Source organism: Prinia subflava, chromosome 9 (genome assembly GCF_021018805.1).
Source record: "Prinia subflava isolate CZ2003 ecotype Zambia chromosome 9, Cam_Psub_1.2, whole genome shotgun sequence".
NCBI lineage: Eukaryota > Metazoa > Chordata > Aves > Passeriformes > Cisticolidae > Prinia > Prinia subflava.
This window is the reverse complement of record NC_086255.1, coordinates 7307806-7333872: the sequence shown is the minus strand read 5'-3', so window position 1 is coordinate 7333872 and position 26067 is coordinate 7307806. Positions and strand designations below refer to the sequence as shown.

General features: G+C 35.6%; 1 protein-coding gene across 3 annotated transcripts in view; it reads left to right on the top strand.

Moving 5' to 3' along the window:
* ATRNL1 (attractin like 1) overlaps positions 1-26067 on the top strand; it is a 425861-nt gene that overhangs the window by 159513 nt on the left and 240281 nt on the right. For all 3 annotated transcript variants that reach the window (XM_063405246.1, XM_063405245.1, XM_063405247.1), the window contains exons 22-24: positions 15768-15862; positions 16502-16580; positions 17758-17915. In XM_063405246.1, the coding sequence (XP_063261316.1) occupies positions 15768-15862; positions 16502-16580; positions 17758-17915 (332 nt within the window). The remainder of the gene's footprint in view (positions 1-15767; positions 15863-16501; positions 16581-17757; positions 17916-26067) is intronic.

Below are 26067 nucleotides of genomic sequence, written 5' to 3'. Positions count from 1 at the left end.
TGAAAAAATGCACATGGATTTACATACCTTGGTTTTTTTATTCCCTTTTATCCTTAAAAAAACATGTTTAGAAGCATTTTTGGATGATTTTTGGGTACCACCATTGACAGTGAAGAGAGGGAACAAATGGCTTTTCCATTTGCTCCTGCAGACTGGTTGCTGTTTCAAAACAGGCAGCAACAGTGAGTTACAGGGCAGCACAGCTTGGAGTGGGAAACTTTCAGGTATTCTGGAAGGTTTCCTCAGCAATGCACAGCCAGAGTGTAGTCACAGTGTAATAAAACGGCAATAAATGAAGAATTCAGGTAATCCAGTGCTCATCTTTTGGCTGGACAGATGTTTTGTGGGCTTGTGACTGTGAACACAAATAAAAATCAGGTGAAGATTTCATTTTACATTTATATATATATATATGCATTGTAGATCCAGTGTAACACTGTAGAGATTCCCATGCTGCAGAGCAGGCCTGCTTTAAGAGATTAGAATCTGACCTTTGAGAAGGATTAGAGAACCCAAAACTTAAGAGGTCACGAAGGATGGGTCATTTGGAAAGACAGTTTAACTGGGGAGGGACTGAATGACTTGCAGCTTTTTGTGGAATTAATCCCTATTTATTGATCATATGCCCCTGATCCAGATATTTGTTGGATTTATAGTCTTTAAAAAAGACGAGGCTCTCATATCTGTATATAAAAAGGTTGAAAGCATGTACAGATTTTATTTTAACCTTTTTCTATGTGTTTCTTTCCAGAGCTCTTCCTTAATTTTTCTCTTACCTGAGTGTTTTATGCAGTGTCATTTGTGGGTGGCTTCACGTGCAGTGACTGAGCAGCCACTCTCAGCTGTTCTTCTGGGATGGAACAGGGGAAGGGGAATGCCCATCTGCAGAAGCCCTGGGGGTCAGGTGGACACGTTCCCCTGGCACCTCTGAGTTTTATACTCAGTCTCCTGGACATACAGGGCGGAAATAGAAAGCCAGGGAACACATTGCAAAGTTTAGTTAATGTATAAAAAAACCCCAGCTTTATTACTAGCAGGAAAACATAGTCATAGTCATAGTAGAGTAGTCATAGTTTTTTGTTGGTTTGTTTCTTTTTTTAATTTTTTTAAATTTTTTTTTTTAAATTCTTTATGGCTAAATTTTATTAGCTGCTCTTTTTCTGCTTAAAATAAACCACAGGAAAAAAAATATGTGCTCTACTAAATATTTTGCAACGACTTTTTTGGGATTGACTTGAATAATTGGTTTATGGCTTTGCTCTACCATTCTAAACTCTGAGCCATAAAATCATTATAGCTTATAAGACTATTGCTTCTTTCCTTGGTATAAATACAGACAGGACAGCAATAAGCAATTCCCTCAGTATGTCAGCAGCTCACAGAGATGAAGAATGATACTTTCATGTGCAAAATTGGTGAGAAACTATGAAATGTACAATCAGTAAAAACTCTCAAGATAATATCTGGTGTCTGTACGGGGAGCTGGGGACAAAAAAGCAAATTTTGCTTCTGGCTGAAGAGCCTGGTAAGGATTCTAGTCCAGTTCTGAAGTTATATTAGCCCCACTACTGCTGACACACCAGGATTTCAAAAAGGGAAGAGTAAAGAAAAGTGCTGGTCCTTACCTATTCTCCATACAATTTCTTATAGTGAATTTGGATTTTAATTTAGAAATTCTAAATCATATTGTTATGCAGTGTATGTGATGCCTGAAAAAAATCATCAAGAACTTATTTCTTTTATCTGCTTTATTTAAAATTTGTCTAACTTGCTAAAAATTAAAAAGTCTAATTACTTTTTCCTATCTGGTCTTTGGACTAAAGACTCTGTTAGTCCTAACTTTTTTTTTCTTTTTTTTTTTTGCAGTAGTAGTAACTAGGAAGATGGTTTAATTATTAAATGTAGATAATTTATGACAGCTTCAATTAATTTTTAGAAATCGCAGCTCACTCTTGTCTCAGAGGAAAAGGATAAGATAATACACCCTTATTTACATTGTCAAAATGCAGTTTTGGCCTATTAGACCTACTGACATGGTCTGATAGTTCATCCTGAATACTTTCTTTATTATTGGAACGTATTTTTTTCTTTCTTTCCTGGGCTTATTCATAGTCAAAATTCTAATATAAACCAATTTTTTAGTAACATTTATTATGTTACAATGTTATAATTTAATAAAAAGGAAAATTAGAATTGTTGAAAAGACATCTCTTTAAATCTAAAAACATGCATGTTGATGCATTCAGGGACTCAGAACATGACCTCTTTTATAACTAAAATTGTAAAAAATTACTTGTCAAGTAAAATGTGTACTAGAGGTACCATAAAACACTAGGTGGCAGACTTGCTATACTTAGAGAAAAATTAAACTCAAGAACATTCCAAGGAGAGTGTTTTAGAAGATAAATAGCAAGTAGCACTATAAGTAAAACTGTTAGCAGGGATTTTCCAGATATTTAAAAATTATGTTGAAACTTGAAGGGCATAAACAATAAATTTTAGTTCTTGAGAACGTGTCTGCTTCAGCCGAGTTGGGAGATGTATACCAGCAGCTACCAGCTTTGCTGCTCATATGAACAATTCATGTTTCCTTTTGGGACAACATTAATTTGAACTAAATACATATTGTAATTGTAAAACTGTCATGCTTGACTTAAAATAATGAGTTCCGCCAATTATATCTAACACTGATTGACTTTGATACAGACTGAAAAAAATCTATATTGTTTATAAAAACAGTAACAGTAATGACTGACATTGTCTTCTGAATATATAGGCTTATACAAAAAATTTGTGTTTAAAATGAAATCTTCTTAGTGTTTAAAGAGTCTAGTGGAACAGATTATAGTTTAAATCAGACAATTCTAGGATGGTTTGAGAAAAGATTACCCTCAGCAAACCTACCAACTCAGAATTTATAAAGAGCAACAGACAAATGCAGTCTTTGCCCTGAGCTAAAATAACTGCAAAAACCAACTGTCGCCTTGCAGAGAATTAAAACAATAACCACACCAAGAATCTGAAGCTCCTAATAAAGTATTATGAGCTCACCCCAGGCTCTGTGTACTCATTTGCCAAATGCTAGGTTGGCTTGCAGCTTTGTTGGGCAGGCTAAAGAAACGGATTTGCTGCCAATCAGTTTCAGTTTTTACTTTGAGTTGGAGAATTCTTCCATGTATGTATTTATTTCTCATTATTGAAATGATTTTTTTTTAATGTTGTGGATTTTCTTTGCTTAAAAAGCCATATGTTATTTTTGAAATTAGGATTATTGTCTTTCTCTGGTAGCTTCTGTTTATATATGAGTGAATTGACCAACTGGCACCCTTTTATAGTTACTATTTAATACCTTTTGTCAAAGCAGACAAAGTCAATTTAGTGATTATTCATTTAGGTATGCTACCCTACCTCAAAGAAATAGGACAAACTAACACCGGCAGACCTAACTTTCTAACTGCTAAGAAGAAGAAGAAAAAACATACTTTATATTGTATGCAGATAAAAATCTGAATTAGAGAACTATTCCACAGGTGCCATGATTGTTTTTTGTATTATGTTTATATTTTTCTTGCAATGTAATATGTAATATTACAATTATAATTGTAATAAAATATGAGTATTTGTAGACCTTGAGGAAGCAAGAGTGGGTGAAACCTCATGCAGAAGACATCCTTGCTTTATAGGGGACTTTAGGCCGTGTATGAAGCAGTGTTTTAAATGGGAAGAAACCAGTGCAAGTATCTGCAAAAATTTGATTTTGTTGGAATATTGAGCTTGAGTTCACAGGGATGGGCACTTTCTGAATCCTTGTTCTGTGTATTCAAAGCGCTCTGTGTGTGTGATTCCTGAACATTTCCCAGGGACAGGAGCCGTCACTCCTCAGACACCTGGGAGGCCTTGGAGCTCCCCGAGACTGGAGCTGTAAAAAATAAATGCCACGGGAAAGGATCCCTCAGAGTCCCTTGGCTTCACTACTGACAGTCAAGGGAAAATACCTGTGGTGCTTTTGCAGTTGCATTGCTTCCCATGCTGACTTCCCAGGGAAAAGAGAATTCTTGATCAGTAAGAGTTCAAGGGAAGATCTCCAGTGAAATCTTGAACCAGTTGAAAAAGGGAACAAACACACCCTGACTTCAATGAGTGGCTTGTGGTACGTGGGAGATGTTGTGTTGGTTCCTTTGGGAGCTCTTGGCCAGAGCAGTGCATCATTCCATGTCAGCTGGGGTGTTTTTCCCTGCTGGCAGCCCTGGAGGACAGCCGAGCCTCCTCCAGGAATGTAAATATCCTGTAGTGTGTGGCTCCTGAGCCACCTAATGCTGGCACACGTGTCTGTAAACAGGGGTGTTTTCAGCTTTACAATTACTGCTGTGGAGCCCTTACAGAGTAATTAAGGGACTCTTGCAGGATCACTTAAGTAAATTTGGGTTCATTTTTATCTCAAGAGGATGATAAAACCTTGGATTATATAATTTTAAGGAAAATATAAACTAGGGTAAATGTGGACATTGTCAAATTGAGCTTTCTGACTCAATAACTCAGCTCCATTTCAGCATATTTCAAAGTAGCCTGTGAGTCCTTGATATTAATTTATTGTCACTTTTTCTTAGCTTGAATTGTGAATATTGTTTTAAAATATGTTCCAGAAATATAACTCATTGACAGCAAAGTGTAATTTGGAAGTCACTTGATATAAAGGGCAGTGCTGACATGAAATGGAAGAGCAAACTGTGAGGTCAAAAAGCAGCAGTGTACACTACAAAATAGATACAGTAGCAAACTAGACATTAAGGGAAAGTTGAAAAATGTATCTGTCAAAGAGTATGAAGATACACTGGTAAAGAAGTAATATATATGTATTTGATTTGTCTTTTTATGTTATGGGGAAATAAATGTGTTTTACTATGTTAGCCCCTTAAGGAAATGCCACGGCCATCAGAATAATTTTATAAAAATGACAAGCTATGCAAAATGTGGGAAGAAAAGTCTTAAAAGGGCAACGATATCACTTTTTTTTTTTTTTTTTTTTTCATAAATACTGCTTCTATACGTGTTTTTGAAAATGTGGCCAGACAGATTTTAAAGTGTTAGAGCCTTTCCTGATGCTGAGAATGGCTAATGAAAGAGAACATGGAGAGGTCATTGCTAGAATGAACAACAGAATAAATGGAGGAAAGAGAAAAATGGAAACGTTCTAAGGAAGGCAGTGTATGACTCCATCATGCAAATGTGTCACTTCGTGTCTGTTGGCAAGGATTGCCTACCACAGTCTCTGGTCTGTGAAGGTCAGTTGTAGATGATATGAACAATCACTGCTTTTCAAATACCAAGAACAAACAGACTGCCAGTATTTGCTACAGTTTGCTGTTCCTTTTTACATGCTAATTCAGTTCTCAGAGAATCCGTGTCAAAAAAATTTTTTGATTGATATCTATCGATGAGTCTGTCTCTATTGGTCTGTGTTAAGCTAATAATTTGAAAAAACGACCAAACCAATAAACGAAGAGATTTATTCTATTTGCACATTTTTGGTTGGCAGTAATTTCTTTCCATGGCCAAGAAAAAAAAAGAAAAAAAGTAGAAAAAACAAGTCATGCATAATGAAAGCACAGGTGTATTTAGTTCCTTGTTTATAGAAAAAAAATTACACTAGGAAAATTATGATCTTTCTTTTAATGTCTGGCAGCTGTTTCAGGTGGAGATTGAGTTTCCCAAGTCACTTGCAGAAAGGTGTCAGTGAGCCCTGCCATGGTGGCCAGAGTTTCCTCTCTGAGGCAAAGAATAAATCTCCTCTGAAGGATGGGTGACTGCACTGGGGTTGAGGAAAACAGCCTGTGGGGCTCCATTTTTCCTTCCTCTGTTATTTCAATTTGCTTATTTTAACCAAACTGTTTATTATTTTATGTACCTAACTGCCAGCCCTACAAATCAAATTTGTAGCAAGTGGGGGAATGTTTATTTTTTTCTGGAGTTTTTCACACTGTATTTTATTCCATACTAGGGTTGAGATATTTCCTCCTATCTGTTTTAAAGGTCGTGTAAAATGGATTAGGTAATATTACAGATCTGTAATTTCATTTGTGAGTGTTGGGAATTTTAATATTCCATCAATATTTTTTGCTGAATTGGCACTCAGTTCTTAGCCTGAGCAATGTTATTATTGAGTGAGAATGTTATTGTTGAAATCAACAGATTTTACTCCATAAATACCTAATGGTATTTTAAAGGAAAAGGTGCTTGTGTTCTTCTTTTCAAAGGTGTAATGCAATGGTGTTTCTACTACATGGAGATGTAGCATATTATATTTATTACAGTGCAAGTACCTGTTGCAATTTATGACTTTAAAACAGAGGACACTGCTCAGTGAGGTACATGATGTAATTTCTGTTGAGTAGGAAGTGCAGTTTTCTCGGTCTGGATTTATATGCTAGGAGAGGTTTTACTTCTCAGAACTAACAATTTAACATGGTTTGAGAAGCAGGATAGAATGCAGCAAAGTGGGAACATCTCAACTTCCAGTTACATTGTGCAGTTTGCACAAATCATGTGGAGTCAAGCAACATGGGGTGTGTTCTGACATCTGGGTTGTGGATTTAGGGTTTCTTAAGCAAAGTTCAACTGAATGATGGGAAAAGGGAAGGAAGAGAATTTTGAAAATGTTGGGATAGTGCAGGAGCACCTATTTATCTGTGTATATTTATAGACAATCTATAAAGTGCGTGTTCTGTCTCCTTGGAAGGCCTGAGTAACAAGAGGTTGCTTCTTTAATTGTTAAGATCTGTGTTTTGTTCTTTGAGAAGCTAATAAAGATGTAGAAGTTATTGTCTGATTAACTTCTGACTGTTCCCAGTTTATAGCAAAGCTTGAGCATATACGTGTATAAAAGCATAAACAATTTAAAAATTGCATTTGTACTTCTGCCATGCCCATATTTTCACCATTGATCCATGTATAAATAGAAGCTTTTCAAAAATTTATTTCTAAAAGGAAATGTAGATTTTTAGGGATTATACAATAAACTGAAAGTTATGAGAGCAAGATTTAAAATGACATGAAAATCTGACTGCTTTCATTTACTTCTTTCCTAGACAACAAACATCCCTCTTTGGCAATAATACATGAAGTCAAACAATAATTTAACATTGTTGTTTCTTAGATGTGCCACTTCTCTTGTCAGAACAAGCAGATCAGAGATCTCTTCAGGCTGTAGAGGTTATATAATGAAAGCAATAAATTAGAATCAGGTTAGTGAGTATTGATGCTGGTATATTGAAAAATACTGCATGTTAGAGTTGTAATATTAATATGAGTGTTACAAAGGTGGTGATGCATTTAGATCACTATGAAAAAAATACATAGAGAGAGAAATTTGAGTTTCTTCCATAATAATTTTAATGAAATCTTCTTGGCTTTTTGTTTGGATTTTTTTCCCACTCTTCTAACACTGTATGAATACTACAAGAGTTAAGGAATTACAGAGACTGTCCAGTGTGACAAAACAAAAGTACTCCTTGTACTCTTTTATTGAGTACTCCTTTATTGAGTACTCCTTGCTGTCAACTCATAACACACTTTTGACAGGATTGTGCTGTGAGTTCTGAAATGTTGCATCATTGGAGACATCTAGACCTTTTCCTACAACTGATATTTAGATACCCACTGATTGGTGCATTCTCTTTTCTTTGTTGCTGCCTCTTTTGCTAATATTTTGCTCATAATTCCCTAACCATTCCTTTCCACACTTGGTCTGTGTTCTTGAGCAGAGCTGGAAAAGGGTCTGCAGCTGTTCACAGTGAACTCATCAGTTGTTACAGCATTTTCAGTAAAGAGTTTAATGAAATAGCTAGGAAAAATAATGATATTTGGCTGTGGTCTGGGGTTTAAAAACTTTAGGATCATCATCTTGTGATTGCATGCTTGAAAGGTCCCAGGTAACTTTATCTGTACCTCAGTTTTTAGATCTCAGCCACAAGTCCAGCCTTGTTTACCATGACATTTTCATACCCACACTTCTACTTCTGTGACAGTTATGGGGAGATACATCTCATCTAATTAGCCTTGTAAAACTTATGTGTCCAGACTTAATTAACCTTCTAGGTCTTTCTGTTTTCAGTAAAGACAGTCAAGAGTTACCCTTCTGAACACAGTGCATTTCTGTCATCCACTGAAATTTTTAGTCAATAAGGAGTGGGCTGAGACAATTAGCAAAATTTGGCTGAACAAAATTCTAATTTTTCTGGCCTTCCCTTAGGATCAAAACTGATGACTTATTAGACCTTTCCAAGTAGCAGCTGAGAATTTCATAAGATAAATGGTTTCTGCTTAAAATAAAACTTAGTTACCCAATTTGCTGATTATGACACTAATCCCTCTGTCTTTTTGTGGACTTTTTAGGCCAGAACATTTTTGTAAAGTGCAGTAAAAGAAACATGACTTGCTATTGCTGTATGTTTTTAAAGACTTTGAACTTGCGTGAAATTCATTCTTGCATGTTCTTTCTTGAAATGGAAAAAAGCATATAAATAGTAAGTGCTGGGATATTTTGAAGCTCATTGCGCTCTGAATACATATAATAAAAATGCAAGTTTTTCATAAAAACTTCACAGTAAATGACTTTTTGTTTTATCACAATGGACAAGTAATGTCAGACACCAACATATTCAATATAACAATGGCAATGAGGCAGTGGATGACTGCTAGATACAGATGACAGAGGAATGAATCAGGCAGCTGCTCTGAAAGTTCAAAATAATTATCCTGACTGAAAATAGGTCTGGTGGTAACCACCAACTTTGATGCAATACAAAGAGAATTTCATGTGGTCACAAATGAATATGATTTATAGCATTTGATAGTGGTGCTTGGTTTCAAAAGCAGCATTTGTACTGATCGAGAGGAATATGAATAGTTCTGTTCTCAACAAAGTCTTGCTGGAAATAGAGACCAATCTCTAGAAAGAGGAGGAGAGAGACAATGCCTGTGCAATGAAGAGGTGAGGGGATGAATTTTAGAATCAGCATGAATAGACAGATCCATACATAGAAAAGTGTGGGAAGACTCTGATGAGTCTGAGTTTGCAATCATGATGGAGATTCTTACAACTTTAAGTGATTTCAAGAAGTAAAAAAAGAACAGCACTAGATTTTGAGAGGTTAATAAACAACATAGAAGTTATTAGTAATCAAAAAAGGTGAAAAAAACCCACTTTAGTCATTGATTGAGTAAAGATCATGTGATCCTCACCTAATACTTACAAAATGAGTTATAAAAATTAGATTCTAGCTAAGAATGAGACTGTTGTGGGTGGGTGGATCTAGTTCCATGCTTTCTTTGAAAATCTGGCTGATATACTTCGCAGTACTTTTGGCTTAGAATTTTTGCTAAACTTAAATTTTTGGAGCAAAAATGAATAGACATTTCTCAGAAATTCTGTATATGTATGAAACTGTTTTGCCATTTTATTCAGTTTTAAAAATGTATGTTAAGATGCTGCGTGAGAGGAACCATGGGAGAGTGACCAAAGTTAGAAAGGCCTTGAATGTGTCCGGTTATGAATGTTCTTGCTCCCTTTTTGGGAACCCAGATTTATTCTTTTGCTGAGAGATGCAGTGAGCTGGGATGCTCTCTTGGAATGATTTGTTCAGAGGTAAAAGATAGTTCAGAAGTAAAGTGCTTCTCTAGAATTTACTCCAGCCTGAATCTTAAATTACTTAATAAACCCCCTTTATTAAACATGCTGCACTGGCAGTGGGTGCAGGAAGGTGGAAGAATGAAGGTTGCTGTCACAATATTTTTTATTTCCTTCTTTATTAGAGCATAATTGCACAGTTTTTAATACTATTGCTATATACCAGTTCCCAAGGAATTTTCACTCCACAATGCCCTGAATGAATTTGTAGGGAACAAATCAGTGATAATGTAATGGAAAGTTGAGTGTGTGTTCCTTTCCTGTTTTGTTGTAGAAGTGGAAAGAAATACAATGAACGATGGAAAGAGCTGCCAAATAACAATGTTCATCTATAGTGTTATATAATTAAAAGTATTACAAAAAATCAAAGTCCAGATATTTCAAATTGGCTGCTTGTTTTTAATAGATGGTTTTGTCCTTGGTCTCTTTGTTTCATTTCCTGTCCTATAAAATAGCACTCATAATGCCTTCTCACCTTCAGTAATGTTGTAACAAATTCATTAACTTTTGTGAAGAACTTAAAAAATTATAGTGATGAATGCTATAGAAAGCCACATTAGAAATTAATTCCATCTTTAGAAAAGGGCTTGTCTAGCACGTAGTAAATGAGGCATGGGCCCAACACTGAGTACTGAACATGGAACAAAGTGTTGAATAGCTGCCCATTAGGGGAGCGCTCACCCAAAAATCATTTATAGGCACCCTTGATTTGTAATAGTTCATTTTACAATCTTAATACTCCCCTATATTGTCTCTTTTTTATATAAATTTATCACTAATTTATACTAAACATATTCAATTTAATTGCCTTTTTATAAAGTAATTAACATTGTAATTATATATTCTCACAGAGTTGTAGAGGCATTCTAGAAATACTGAAGAACTTCTGTCTGGCCTTTGTTCTTTTGGGAATATTCTGGCATTTTAAAAATCAGAGTTTTCTTCCAATACAGAAGTTTGAGTATGGGAATTGGTCTGTTCCTTTTTGGATATGAGTTCAAAACTTTCATATTAAACCCAATTATCCTTACCAGAAGTCACTGACCTTTATTAATCAAACAGAGAGGCTTCTTGAAAATTAACAGCAATACTAGGGTTAAAGGATTGCTTTGAAATTTGTTTTCTTCATTTCGTTAAACATCTTTCTTTACCTAATTATTGTTATGTGCTCACACATGCTCATTACTGGCATTTTGAATTAATTTTAATGACTCCTTTTGACTGTGAAAGCAGTCAGGGGTTTTGAAAAAATCAAAATAGAGATGTGAAAAAACTCAATAACCATAAGTCTTTGTAATATTTGACCATTGACGATGTCAGGATGGTATTGTGGTCCTATCTCCCAACTCTTTTTTTTCTATTTAACCAATGATTTCTAAGAAAAAGTGAAACAAAATGCCTGGAAACAGATATTAGACTGTTCTGGGCTAACTCCTGGCTCAAAAATACCCAGCTTGTGGATTCCAAATGCTGTGTTGTGTGTTGGGGAATTAAGATGTGAGCTGTGGGCTCTGAGTTTGTGGAGAGGTTTCTATGTCCTCACAAACTTTTCCCATGGAAATTTAGACATAAAACTCAGGGAGCTTATAGATTCTAAGTTAGAATGTGGCTCTTTAAATTCTGTATGGCTTCTACTTGAGTCTCCTACTTGAGTAGAATTGTTGTGTCTCTATCTTGGTAAACAGAAACAGGAAAAGTCTCATTTGTTTATGAAAAGGGTAAAATTATTTATGGTGGCTTCATAAAGGTTTAAAGTAGAAACAAACCCACATGGAGCAGAATCTTAGGCTTCTCCAGATTCTTAATTGTAAATACACACAACAGTATATATCAACAGGATATACTGAATATACTTTAAATAGCTATTTCTACATTTAGTTATTACCTATATGGCTACTTATGCATTTAGCCATTCAGAACAGGTTGTAGGCTTAGAACTGACTTTAGGTTAAATTTTGTACTGCTTTTGAGGCTGAGCTCTCTAGTTTGAATGGCACTATGAATTGGGAAATGTGGTGTGGTGTACTGTGTAACTGCTTGGTTTATGTGCACTTACGATGCATTGGCATGTGTTATGTTCAGGAGGAGTTTGGCAGCAGCAAGGAAAGCTGTTCTGGCTGCTTCAGTCTGCAGAAGGTGGAGCTTTCTGCAGGAGAGGGAGGTGATATTTCCCCAGGAGCTGCTGAGTACATGTGGGGGAAGAGTCTCCTAAGTTACAGAATGAAACAGATGCAGAGAGTGAGGAAGGATAGTGAGACAGCAGCAGGGTGCAATGGGTAGAGTCTTCTTTACGATCCCTTTCAATTTCTACTCTGAACTTCTTTTTAAATGAGTTCTACTAATTTATATTCTAAAAAACTCTAATTTTAGAGACTTTCAGAGATTTGGAATGTTCCCCTTAAGAGTAGGTCCAGGCAAATCTTCCTTGAAGTTCTGAGAACCTTTCTCCAACCTATGAAATTTCTTCAGCAGACTTGTGCAGTCCTCAGAAGGATGGCAAGGAATGTTTGCTCAGTGTCATTTCCTTCATTTGCACCTGAGTTCATTTGTGCTGTTGACTCACATGACTGCACTCAAGCACTGGTGTCTGCTTCATTCCAGTCATGCACAGTTTGGGTGCCTTCCCCGAATTAGAATTGTCTCTGATAAGTGTTTCTGCTTTACAGCACCCAGGCCGTGGCAGAGATTTAATGCTTTGTCCTGTGGCAGGTCTCTGTGGAATTAAAGACTGTAGTTTGTGTTAGTGCTGAGAAATGTGCTGCTTCTGCACAGTTTAGAGAAGATCCTCACTCCTCAGTTTGTAGGACTGCCTTGGTGTAATTTAGAGATTCTTTTCAACACTGAAGGATCCCAAGGCGAGTTCTTGTCTTGGCTCTCAGAGCTGCTCTTGAAGCTGTGTTGTTTTACTTTTGAGTGCTGCAGAGGAGATAATGTGTGGGATTTTCTACTGAACTTTGCTGCTACTGATGAAGTATCAAATTAATCAACCATTAAAAAATAGAGTAATTAATAACACAACAAAAACCTTCGGGATATCTAGGGTACAAAAGGCTCTACACATTACTAACTCTTTCTGTTTTTATTGCATGTAAGAATGCAATAAGAACTGGAATTAATTTTGTGATTTGTTACAGATGGTAAATTTATGAGAAACTCTGTAGTTTAACTTCTTTTGTAAGCTAAAAGACTTTTCATGCATTTCTTGAAAAATCAGGTCATACTTTGTTGCCTTTTAACAAGTAAAATGTAAATTTAAAAAAATGTAAATTTAAAAAGAACAAACAACTAAACAGCAGCACCACCACCAAACCCCAGGGGAAAAGAAAAGTCATATTGTTTTAAAAGTAAATTGCTTTGATTTTTTTTAGAACTTATATGCAGGAGAGCTGTTCATTCATGACTGGGAGACAAGAGTCCTATGTCTATTCCCAATTGTATTTTATGATGGATATTATCTATATATCACTGCTGTTTTCTTGTATCTGGTACTCTGCACCTCTGAGAGGACACAATCTGGGCTTAGAAGAAGACTGGGACATATTAGGTGGTGATTTTCCATATCTTATGAGCAAATCAATGATATCTTGTCCAGGCTTGTCAATGCTGCCTCTTGCATATTGCAGCACTTGCTATAGCCAGAATTTCTGCAGGGGTGCTGTGGTGCTGGCCTACCACACCTTTACAATAAATCTGTTTGCAAAGATTCATACTGAAGCAGTCATCTGTATTTTGAGGAGCTCCAGGCTGACTAGATCAGGAGATTGAGCATATCTATACTTTATTCTTAAACTTTTTGCCTTTGTGCTCATGAATATTAAAGGGTTTATTAATCCATTTTATAGGGGTCAATCTTTGCTTGCCATCTTTTTCTGTCCTGTTACCTTCAAATATGTTCTGATACCTTGGTCATCTGAATGTTAAGCACAGAGATGTGTCACAACAGAGTCAGTGAGATTTATTAATTAGATTTGCATAACTATAGAATTGTAGAGTAGTATTAATAAATAAATGGGCCATTTAAATTTCTTATTTATACATCTTTTGCCTTCATAAACATGCAGAAACCTGGTCAAAACTTGTTAGCCAAGACACGTGGATCAGCTTATTCTTATTTGAATAATGGAACTGTGGTGGCTAAAGGATAGAGAAAGTGAACTTCCCCCCTTTGAATGTCGTGGTAATTCCTTTCATTAACTCCTTTGTGGGTTCCTTCACACTCAGGATATTCTATGATTCTATGAATGAGAATATCCTTTATTTTCTACTTTTCCTTCCACACTCCCTAATAAAATAAAATAAAAAATCCCCTAAAAAAACTCGAACAAACCCAAACCAAAACAATTTTCTTTAACTATTAAGACAATATAGTGGGCTTTTTTATCTATGTCAGCTTTCCCATAGGATATAACAGAGTGTATTTTTTTGGATGATGTGTTGCTGCAGAAAAGGTGATTGTCAGCAGTAAGCAAACTATTGAATCCAAAAAAAGGCTGACACAGCTTTTCTTCCGCTTTGACTTAATCTTTCACTCTCTTTGTATTTACTGATTGTGTTTTTATGATCACATATTTTTTATTTGTAACACCGTTTGTGTGGTGTTGGCAACTAGCAGAATGTCAGCAGGCCAGGGATCAGAATAGTGCCTTACAATTATTCACCAGGTTTTAGCACTAGAGATGACTTGTCATATTTTAACATGCATAAAATAATAATCAGAATCATGTACTCTTATAAGTCACCTCCTTATTTCCTGTGAGAGGGAGAAAAATAGAATATTTCTTTCGATACCTGTAGAAATGTAATGGTAAAAGTTTTAGAAGATTTATTCTGTTGGATCTGAAGATACCTGCCCATGTAACAGAGCATTCAGGGTGCATCCACCACACCCACCTCTGTCTGATGCACAGGGATTATTATCTGCTATCCCAATTTACATCTCTCAAGGGTTCTACTGATCCTTAACTCTCTGCACTGAACATTTCCTGCTGGGATTCTAGATTGCTCCCTCTATAAATTGCAACAACAGTAATTCCTGGTGACCCTTTTTTTTTTTTTTTTTTTCACATTTTGGAGGTGCTGGAAACCTGTGTCATCCTGATGACTCTACTTGTTCCCCTTCCCCTGCAGAAAATTTCCTTTTCAGTCATTCCTCAGGCTATGACCCAAGTAAGGGTCAATCTCATTCCTCTGGCTTTGGGGACACACGAGGATAGCTCAAGCCTTACATCTTCTGACTTGTCCCGTTCATTTTCTGCTCTTTCCACTTAGGCAGGGCGGATTGGATCATCTGAGGGTGGCTGTTTCTCTCTCTGCCCCTCTGCCAGCCCAGCAGGGTGTCAGTGAGCAGTGACGGGAGCAGCGTGCAGGAGCTGCCGGGCAGGCTCTGCTCCATTCATAGGGGGAAAGAAAAATGTCTGCAACAAAAGCCAGTGGGGAGTAAAATATCATTTTTTTGAGCTAAACACCCCCTTGTTTCCCTTGTATGAAAAATTTATATCACTTGCCACTTAACAAAATTCTTTCAGTTTCTATCTCAAAATTCTTTCAGTTTAGAAAGGAAGCACTTGATGGTCACATAATTTCTCTTCCAAGTTCGATTGTGCCATGTAGTTATTACCAATCTTATTTACTACAATACATAAGCCTTCATACTATATAATTTTAGTATAGATGCAGCTTTTTCCAGATTCTTTAAACCTACTAATTGAATAATTATTTCAGAGTGAAATTAGGAAAGTGATAATGCTCTAACAACACTTAATACTGTATTTCAGAATAATCATTTCACAAAGAATGGCTATTTCAGGTTATGTCTAATCACTGCTCTGACTGCATGATGTAATTTGTTTCTTAATTTAGTTAATTTTTCTTTATTTTTTTTGGTTTATTTTAGTTTTAATTGTTTAAAGACTTTATAGTACAAACACTTCAACAGTGAAATTCGTGTGACTAATTCTGAGTTGTAGATTTCTCCATGACTTTTAAAATCAATGTGAATGGTAAACTTTTCAGTATTTGCATAATACAGAAGTAATCTGTATACACTTTATTTTAATATTTTAAATTTTTCTTTTGCCTACAGACAGCCTTTTGATTGATTATCAGTTTACCTTCAGCTTATTACAAGAGGATGATCGTCATCACACTGCCATAAACTTTATAGCAAATCCAGAACAGGTGAGAAGATGCTAATAATTTCAGTTAACTTTTAGAGATTCAGAATTAAGTTTTCCATTGTATTTGACATTGATTAAAGGTTTTCAAAGAGTCTATAAGGTTTTAGAAATAGTTCACATTTTTTGAGTGCCTTCACTGAGAACGCTTTTGAAATGGTAGATGTACTTCAGCCTAATCAATACTCTGAAAAATTATCAGTTGGTTTATTTTATTGTTGCTGCCATGAATAACAAGTGTTAGCGTCCTACTTAGATGAATTAAAGGGTTGTACCCTACTGCTGAGAAAACATTTTTAGGTGAGGAAAGTATTTTTTGGCTTGTGATTAGGGTTAATGCCTACATTCTTGATTAGAATGTAGGCATTTGCCATATATTTTTTTCCTTTAATTTTATAAAGACAATTATTTTGTTATACTTATGACAATCTACAAGAATTACTGCTGTAGTTATATGCACCCTGTTCTTAGCAAAGCAAAAGAGAGAATCGCCTTTGGCAGTGAATCATTAACATTTCTATTTATGTTTAAAATGAAAACTGGAAGATGATTAAAAGGCTGTATTCAGTTATGTGCAATAGAGTTACATGCAATACATTCTGATATGTTTTGTTAACTTCCTTTTTTTTTTTTTTCTCCCTAGTCAAATAAAAATTTGGATATATCAATTAATGCATCAAACAACTTTAACCTCAATATTACGTGGTCTATTGGTTCTACAGGTGAGAGTGAATTTTGGTATGATGAGTTTTCCCCCAAATGATTTCATGATCCTTTGAGCTATTTTAACCTGATTGTCTCTTTGTTGCTAATTTTGATAATAAAACTTTGCCAAATGTATTCTTTTGCCATTATCATTATGCTGTTATTAATTATATTATTTAAACCTCAGATGATAATTTGCAATCTGAATAAAGCTTCATTAATATGTTGACTTTCTCTCCTATTCAATTAAAATTACTTTGGTAGAAAAAGCTTGTAGCGTATTTAAGTTTTTAAAATGACAGTGTTATGAAATGCTGTGATTTTAATTAAGATAAATTGCTTCCTTAACTACTGCAGAGACTGAGATTTTATTTCTTTGTTTCAGTGTTCAAGCTAAAAATTTAATTATTAACCTTTACATTGATATCAAACAATAAAGTTCTTCTGTGTATGCTGATAAAAGGAGCTGCTTATCTATTTTTTCTCCAACTTTGAAGCCCATTACTCTTCTTTGTTTTAATTTAGACAGTTTTTCTGAATCGGTTCTATTGACTTTTGGAAAACACATCCAAGGAGAGTCATGATGCTTAAAATGAAATAATTTAAAAAAATCTTTTTAAAGACGGTTCAGAGTTTCTCTTAAACTCATGAATTTCTTTATAAATGCATTTCTGAAGTATTTTACCATACCATAGTTCCTAAACTCTGTTTATTTCTTTGTTAACTCAGTCACTCATTTCTTTGCAAAAACTAATAAATGTTCATTACTAGGTATGTTATTAACGCTTTCATGAACAATTAAAACTTGACAGCAAAAATGTAAGATGTAGACAAATTCCCTTTCAGGTTTTATTGAGGTGTTTACTGAAATGAAACATAAATTGTGGAGGAAAGCATATTATCTGTTAAGCTGACCATAATAACTATCTTGTAAAATTCATGTTACTTCTATCGTATTTCCAATTTGTATATAATTTTTAAAACCTAAGTAAAAATTTCTGTGAATTCTCTGCACCTATATTGAATACACCTAATGTTCCATGTAAACTCTGATAAGGGGTTGTTTTAGAGGGAAGACACCAAAAGCAATTAAGAATTGATGTTTCTTGAGCAAATTTACTTTGATATCTTTAATGATGATTATTATTTTTCTCAAATATGCACATTTACACCCAAGCTTTTAAAACTTTTTAGCTGGAACGATATCTGGAGAAGAGATTCCTGTTGTTTCCAAGGTTAATATTAAGGAATACAGAGACAGCTTTTCCTGTGAAAAATTTAACTTTCGAAGCAACCCGAACATCACCTTCTATGTCTATGTCAGCAATTTCTCCTGGCCAATCAAAATACAGGTTAGTGACTGCTTTGTGCTTTTAGAGATATTTTTATTTCAGCTGCACATTGAATTTCATGATTTCATCTTACAGAAAGTATACAAATAGAGTCGTTTGCTTGCTGTATTTTCTGTGTATAATAATTATATTATGATGGCAATCATGGGATGGTTTTAGGGCTGGGCTGGAATGGGTTTTGAGCAGCATGGGAGGTGTTGCTGCCCACAGCAGGGAAATTGAAATGAGGTGGTCTTTAAGGTCCCAGCCCAAAGCATTCCATGATCCTGTCCTTTAGCTTTTAATTGTGAGTCAGACTTCTGGCTGTCGATTTTAAAATTTGAATTGAAATTGTTGAACATATGTTTTTATCTGTAATGTAACTTTAGCATTTAGATGTAAGCACAGAAAATGGCATACAAATGTGTACATACCTGGGTGTTTGAATGTAATCCTTTGCTAATGATTGGCTTTTGGAGCCTCTGATTTTTTCAAATATTGAATGACTGTATCAGATTGCAATATCACAGACTTCAGTTAAGACTAAGTATTGTTTATTAGAATTTATGTTCTTCTTTGACTTCATTGGAATCAATTTCATTCAGTGTTTTCTGGAGTACTGAGATACTGTGGAGTAGCACACTCAAAAAAGTCAATGCAATCACGATTCCTCCCTGGCCTGTGACGTTCCAGCAATATTTTTACTTACAGTTACTGTGGCTGCACTTGTGAACACAGAGTCCCCTGCATCAATGAGGGAGATTCTTATGTGGATGAACAGCTTTTGGCTATGTAACTCCCTTACAGAATTAAGTCTTAAAATTTAAATTGTTAAAATGATATTAAAATTTCATAATTCCAGGTGATTTACTCCAGGAACAAGTACAAGCTCAAAATACTTTGCAGTTAACCATAATTACAAATATCCTATAAAATTTCCATTTTAGTGGGAAAAACCTTCCATATTTTTCTGAAATACAGAACCTAACTTTATATGTCTATATATGAAAATATACCTAGATATATAAATACAGAAGTATATTACAAAATATATATATGATAAAGTGTCCTGGGTTAAAGCAGTCATCTTCTGAGTAAACTGTCAGAAAAATGGTTTTGTTGGGTTAGGTAAAGGTGGAGTTGTCTTCATCACACCTGAGCAGTGGCTGTAAATATGTGTTAATGGTGTCAAAGGATGAATTTATGCAGCTTGCTGACATTGATGAATGTTCTAGTTTATTCAAAAATCCAACCAAAACCTGCAGACTAGCTGCTTGCTTTTACTCTTCATATTAGGGATGTTTTTTATGCTCTCTCCCAATTCCTAAGGATGGAACAACTTCAGCTGCCAAGCAGGCCTCTTAAACAAATCCATGGAGCAATTTCGACTGTAAATGCATTACACTCTCACCTTTACCACTGCAAGGTGCCTGTACCACCACTGTAAGACAAACATCATTAGGGTGATGCATTCCTGAGACGTGCAGCTCTCTGGCAGATCTCTGCTCCTCCTTGTGCTGTTTCCACTGCAGCTTAACTCCCTGGTGAAGGGAATCCCTCATCATTGGTTACACCCTTCCTCTTTTTTTTTTAATCAGGATTTTCATTGTCTGCCATGGTTACACAGTTTGGGGTTTTTTTATATTTCTTTTTGAGGCACATTGAAATTTATCAGTCTAGACAGTTCTGCCTCAGAGGTGGTGGTGCTTGACTATTGCATTCCGTTCCTGTCCTGCTAGTTTTTCATAAAAGTCTTATTCCATCTTGAAATTAAGTTACTCAATTTTATGCACCAAAAAAAAAGGAAAGCTAAGGTCCAGTTGGGTAAATTGTTTTAGGATTTTAATTTTCTCCTCTATATTTGCCTTCTTAAATAAATAAGATTATTATTTAGCTCTCAACCTTTTTTATGCTGTAATTTCTTTTTTTCCAAGAAAATACCTGAAGTTAACATTACCCCTATATGTTTGTTTCTTGGTTCTGGTGCTCTAGCATTAGATAACACCTTCAAATGATAAATGGAGCAGGGAGCTTTTCTTTGTTTTATATGCTAACTTTATAATTCTGCATGTAATTTTAAAAGTATATGAAACCTCCTATTGCTTAGGGTTAAGAGAAAGAAGTCATGGTTCATTCCAATCCAGAAGCTGAAGTTACAAGGCCAGCACTAAACCAGGTCTAATAGTTATGATCTTCTACATCTCCATCATATATCACACCAGAATCCACCTTTATAATAGGCAAAAGTGGTTGATTTTTGTCTATTTGCACTGCAGGCCTTTTCACTGAAATGGCCACACTGCAGTGGTCGTACCATGCTGGGAAAAACCTGGTATTTTGTGTTAACTCAGTACTGAAGGCTCTATTTAATCCTGTTAGACCTAAGGAAATTATTGTGGCTTCCTTGAGAGGTATTCTGGTGATTTAATAAGTAAGGTAGCAACATGAAATTTGTCACATGCCTTTTACACAATGCGTTTGCAGAGGACTGAGTACTCCAGCACACTGAGCACTTTTCAAGTACAGTCTGAGTACCAGTCCTCCTGTATTTCCATTATTCATCACAACTTGTTGAGAATACATTATATAAAACATGAGTTCCTGAGGAGGCAGAACTAGTGACCTTACTTCCTTTTAAACTGGTATTTGAAGTTGTGTTATTGATGTTATTAGCAGTGGTGTTATTGGTATGCATTTCAGCACTCTGCTCTTGTGCCTCCTGGAGCTGAGATTTCTGGGATTTTCACTGGGAGGATTTGGGTGTTGGAGTTACTGCTATTCTCTTTTTCTGCAGGAAAAAGAAACAGCCCTCCTCATTATACAAGGCATTTATGTTCACTTTCTCTTAAAGTCACTTGTATTATCTCTGGTTTTGCATTCATTTATCTCCAAGATTTTCATGACTATGAGGAAAAACTGCCCATCCCAGCAGGTGATTGTTTATTGGGATCAATGGCTCACAGCTGCTTCCTCAGGTAGTTTTATTATTCATGTTACCTATTCAGCAACCTTGCATTTTTTTCCCCAAAATGTTAATAAATCCCTGGTGGCTCTAAAACAAAATATCTTCTTAAGAAATACGATTTCTTGGCTTGAAAAAAGGATATGTCATGATTGATGTCAATAAAAATAGTTCTTTAAGGTGTACTGGTCTGTGATATGCAGTGACCCGTTTCACTGTTGTCACTGGTGATCCTAATCACCTCAGAATACAAATTCTTCAGCACTGGATAGCAGTGAATTACTCGCCAAACATCAAAACCGTGAAGAAAAGGTTCAGTTTCTTTCAGCTGTACTGCTGCTCTCATTATTGAAATGTACTGCAGGCTCCCATCAGCAGCACCCTTCTGTCCATGGGCCCACAGCCAGGTGATCTCTGCAGCCCTCAGGGGAAAACACTGCTTTTAATTTCCTGATGCTAAAGGCATCTTATTTAGCTGTAAAATCTCTTCTTCCTTGAGGAGAGAAGCAGAAATGTGACATAGTTGCATAAGGGGTCATTAGAAAGGTGCTGTTGTGGGACATCCTCAGCTTAGAGCTGTTTCCACAAATAAATCTGTTGTCTATTGACCTGGCTGTAAAATCAGCAGATGCCAGTTTTTCCTCAGAAGTCTGTAATAGTTATACTCTGGCACACAAATGTTGGATATTTCCCTGCAGAATTACTGTACCAGCTTAGAGCACACTTTTCTGCATTTCCTGTAATTCAGAGTTGCTGAAGACTAAGGATGGATTAAAGCCCTTAAGTTTAACCTGCCAAACTTTCCTAAACAACAGTAGTTTATGCATCTTTTCAGAGGAAATCTGCATAAATTATCTTTGTTACAGGTGTTAACAGAAGAGTCTCAAGTAAGATGATGTGGTTTAGCATCCACACTTGGGTTTGACTGTCTTTGACAGTCCCAAACCTTTAGGTGCATTGTGTCTTACGTATCAGTTAAACAGGACTCCATGAGAAAATGCTCTTGCCTTAAAATAGGCTAGATTTCTGAACAGAATATGTGACAAAAAGCCTCATAACTTGTTTCTGCTCATTTTTATTTTATTTTGAGAGTCAGTGTAATTCAGACTCCACTGCTAATGGAATTTGAAGGCTGTAACATTTATTGAAAAGCAGTAACTCAGCCTGCAGCCAGCACCTCAGATAGTGGTCAATGGTCCCTGAAGTAGCAGGCAGTCATAAAGCTTGGGCTTCTGACAGCTATGCAAATATTAATAACAGCAGTCACAACATGTTCTCCAGTCTCAGGAAACTAATTTTATGGCAAGGGATTTTTGTCATTTTAGCTGGTAACAGATGTATTTTCTTTTTTTCCGTCATTTACTCTTATATTCTGGAAAGCAGTGACAGCATGTGAAAAAGCAAATACCCTTAAAACACTGTCCTGGCTATTCATCTGATCCCTGTCCCTAAGGACAGCAGGAACATTCCTGCTCCAGGGTCAGCTGCATTCCTGCACCTAGATTTCTTCAAAACTCTCCAACTTGTGAGTCTGATCTCAACTTGTGCCCGAGCAGCAAAATTTTCCACCCATTTTAAAGCTGAACCTGGGGATAATAATAACAGTTCTACTAGTTATTTCCTTTCTACCCTGAAGTGTAAATGAAAGATTCACAAGTGTCTGGGCTTTAATTGGGAGGGTTAGTTTAAATTGAAAGGTTCAGCCTCAGCAGCAAAACACTGTCTGGCAAAATTAGATTTGTGTTTAATAATAATAATAAAAAAAAACTTATACATTTTTGAACATAGCATAGTTAAACGAACATGTTTCCACAGCATAAAATAATTACTGTTGCAGTGAAGTTAGACAGGATGGTGGTGTAAATGTAGAATGCCCTGATGTGTTTGAAAAAGTTTAATATTTTTAAGCAGGCCTACTTGGACCTCTGTTTCTTTCTGCACTTGGTTTCTGACTAAAACTGTCTTTGGCACTCCGTGTTAGTTTGTATACAAGAACAGAATAATGAATTATGGTGAAGATTTACGTTTTATTTTGTATGTAGCACAGCGAATAATCAAAACTACTTCATATACAAATCTTCAAGTGATTTTTTTTAAAGTTGAAACTAGTGTTCTTTCAGTTTACTGGCTCCTGTTTCAGAATTGATTTTTTTCCCCTATTAATAGCCTGCATGTTGCAACTGAAGGAGGAGTGTAATGTAAATCAAGAAGCATTTCTACCCTTAAAATAAAATTTACTGTGTAGCATAATTTATTTCAGCTTTTTTCCTTTTGTTTTGGACTTCATTTGAATTTTTGACATTCATGAGTGACTTACATGTTGTAAAAGCTCCAAGAAGTAAAACTTGTCCATCACTGCCATTAGAAGTTACAACATTATCACAACCCTAATAACTAAATTAACAAATAAAGATCAGATCTTTTGGGATTTTAAGGCCTTTCTGAATTTTTGTAAGGTCATGATTGTCTACTCTTTGCTTGGAAAATGTGTATTTATTCACATGTAGCTGTGTTTGTGGCTGTGCCACCAGTGATTGCATGCCTAAATTTAATCCCTATGATTTATAGTGAACAATTCAATTTCTAAGTGCCTTAATGGTTTTCATAGAGGCTGCTGAGTAACTGCTTATAGCAATGTATGGAGACACTATAATTCCTGAAACACTAAACAGGTATTGATGATGAAGTGGATGCATTAACTTCCAAAACAACTTCGATGTTTTCTTACAGTAAATGTAAAATCTCTGTTTAAAATAGGTTTGAAAGTAGTATACCAAGAACAAAAACCTGGGAAATCCATTGAACTATCATTTAGTGACAATTCTGTTCCTGCAAGGAGCAGGAAATTCTGTCAGAACAGAAAAAATAATAGGAATAGGAATAGCTGTAAATATTTAACATTGCTGATGTATTTCTGAGAAAGCAGAATCCCCATTAATAGTTCAGCTGATGATTTAAGGGAACCAAAATACATAATTAAGAGATAATTAGTCCTCAGTGATGCATAGTTTTAATTGGTATATAACCAACCTGCAGTACAGGGTGGATTTGTTTACAGATGACTGAGGTGTAGCCTAAAATGGACACATATGTGCAGTTTCAGTTTGCATTAGGGATGATGACAGTGATCATTATGAAAAGTCAGGATTGATAGCAGTAATAATAACCACTAACAGAGAAACAGGATCATTCTGGTTGGAATAAGCCTCTAAGATAATTCAGTCCAACCTTGCACTGCCGAGTCCAACACCAAACCACATCCCCAGCTGCCACATCTACACATCCTTTAAATGCCTCCAGGGTGGTGACTCCACCATTGTCTGGGGAGCCTGTGCCAATGCTTGACAACCCTTTCTGTGAAGATATTTCTCTTAATATCCAGTCTGAACATCCCTATTTTCAACTTGAGGCCATTTTCTTTTATCCTCCACTTTGCTGTGAAAATAATCTTCGATAAAGCTGGATGCAGAAGTTGCGTTTAAATGTGCTCACATTATGCATTAGGTCCTATCAATCCTGTAATTAGTTATTTTAGAAAAAAACCAGCTTCTCTAAATGGAGAATTTAAAAATTATTTTAAAATTGAATTCAGGACAGCAGCATGAAGGTAAAGTTTCATTTGCTTCACTGCTGGTATCTAAAGCTAAACTCAGTTCTGGTTTTCAACACACTGAATACCATTGTTAAAATTCTCAGTCACAGTTAGATTATTACAGGTGTATCTGTTACATGTACAATTACTGCATTTTAGAAAGTACTTGAAAATTGCTCTCCAAATGAGGACTGCTGCAGTAATTATGGTTACTTTTTTTCTTTCTTAGGCAATCAAATATAATACCAGAACCTATGGGTTCTTGCCTTGGAAAATGGACTGTCTATAATATCTATAATTTATTTTCTTGGAATTGTAAGGTCAGTTGTATGGAGAATAAATCCCAAAGCTGTATAATATTCCCCAAAGGCTTGATGTGCCCAAATCCAGTACAGCCTTTTCCAAAATGCTTGGCATGAATCCTAAAGTATTGCTAATTAGTTGAGGAGGTACTTCCTGATTATTAGATTATACCTTTTTTACTTTTAATAATGCTAAACCAGCTAACATTTGTCTGAAAATATACCAGAACAAAGTTGCCAACCATATCATGCCAACTTCCATACCACTCCGATAAATGTAAATATTTCATTCATTGTTCTTCCTCATACCTTTCTTTTTCCAATCACCTTAGAAAAGGCCTAATATGACCCACCAGAATATTTGTAAATATTTAACACTGCTGATGTATTTCTGAGAAAGCAGAAGCCCCGTTAATAGTTCAGCTGATGATTTAAGGGAACCAAAATACATAATTAAGAGATAATTAGTCCTCAGTGATGCACAGTTTTAATTGGTGTATAATTTGAATGTCTGAGATAAGAACTCGTGTAACTGATGTGCCGCTTGTGTGGGGCTTTTCTTTTCCAGGCAGATCAAGGCATCACCTACTGGTGTTTGTATAACACAATAAAGATACATAGATATGGTATTTGCTAATAAAAATTATCTCCCCGTGATGATTAACAAGTAGATATTGATGGTTTTCCCCCTATAACTTCTGTGTCTCTTATATACTTACTGAAGTGAATTTTAGTTAGAAAATTTCGAATGCAATTAAAAAATAAAAAGTTGCGGTTTTTCATGACTTTTGATTAGTATAGAAAAATGAATCAATTATTCATCTTGGGATTTGGGGTGGAAACATATGGTGGGGTATGGAAACCTTTTGTTCAATAACAAGAAAAAAACTTTGAAATATTAGGATTCTCCCTGAAGAAAACATCTATGCCTTGTTGAACTGCAGAAGCCTATAAAGGTCATACACAGTGGCTTCAGAATTATTTGAAAGTAAATGTTTTGCTCATAGGGGATCAGAATGGAAATGGGAAGCTGGTGGGAGAGAATAGATGTTTTCAAACTATTTATCATGACTGTCAGAAACTCCTTTGTCAGAAGGATTAATACAACCTTAGTTGCCCTCTGTGATCAGGATTTTATAGAAAAATGTGGGTGATGTACAGCATTTCTGTTTCTTATATCTCAGTTTAAATTTGGATTTCTCCCAAATCCATGTTTTTCAACATTTCTTAGTAAACAAAACGACAGTCGCCCAAAATCAGTTTAAAAACTTCATTGTAGGGGCTTTGTGAGGAAGAGCTTCTTGGGAGCCCCACGTG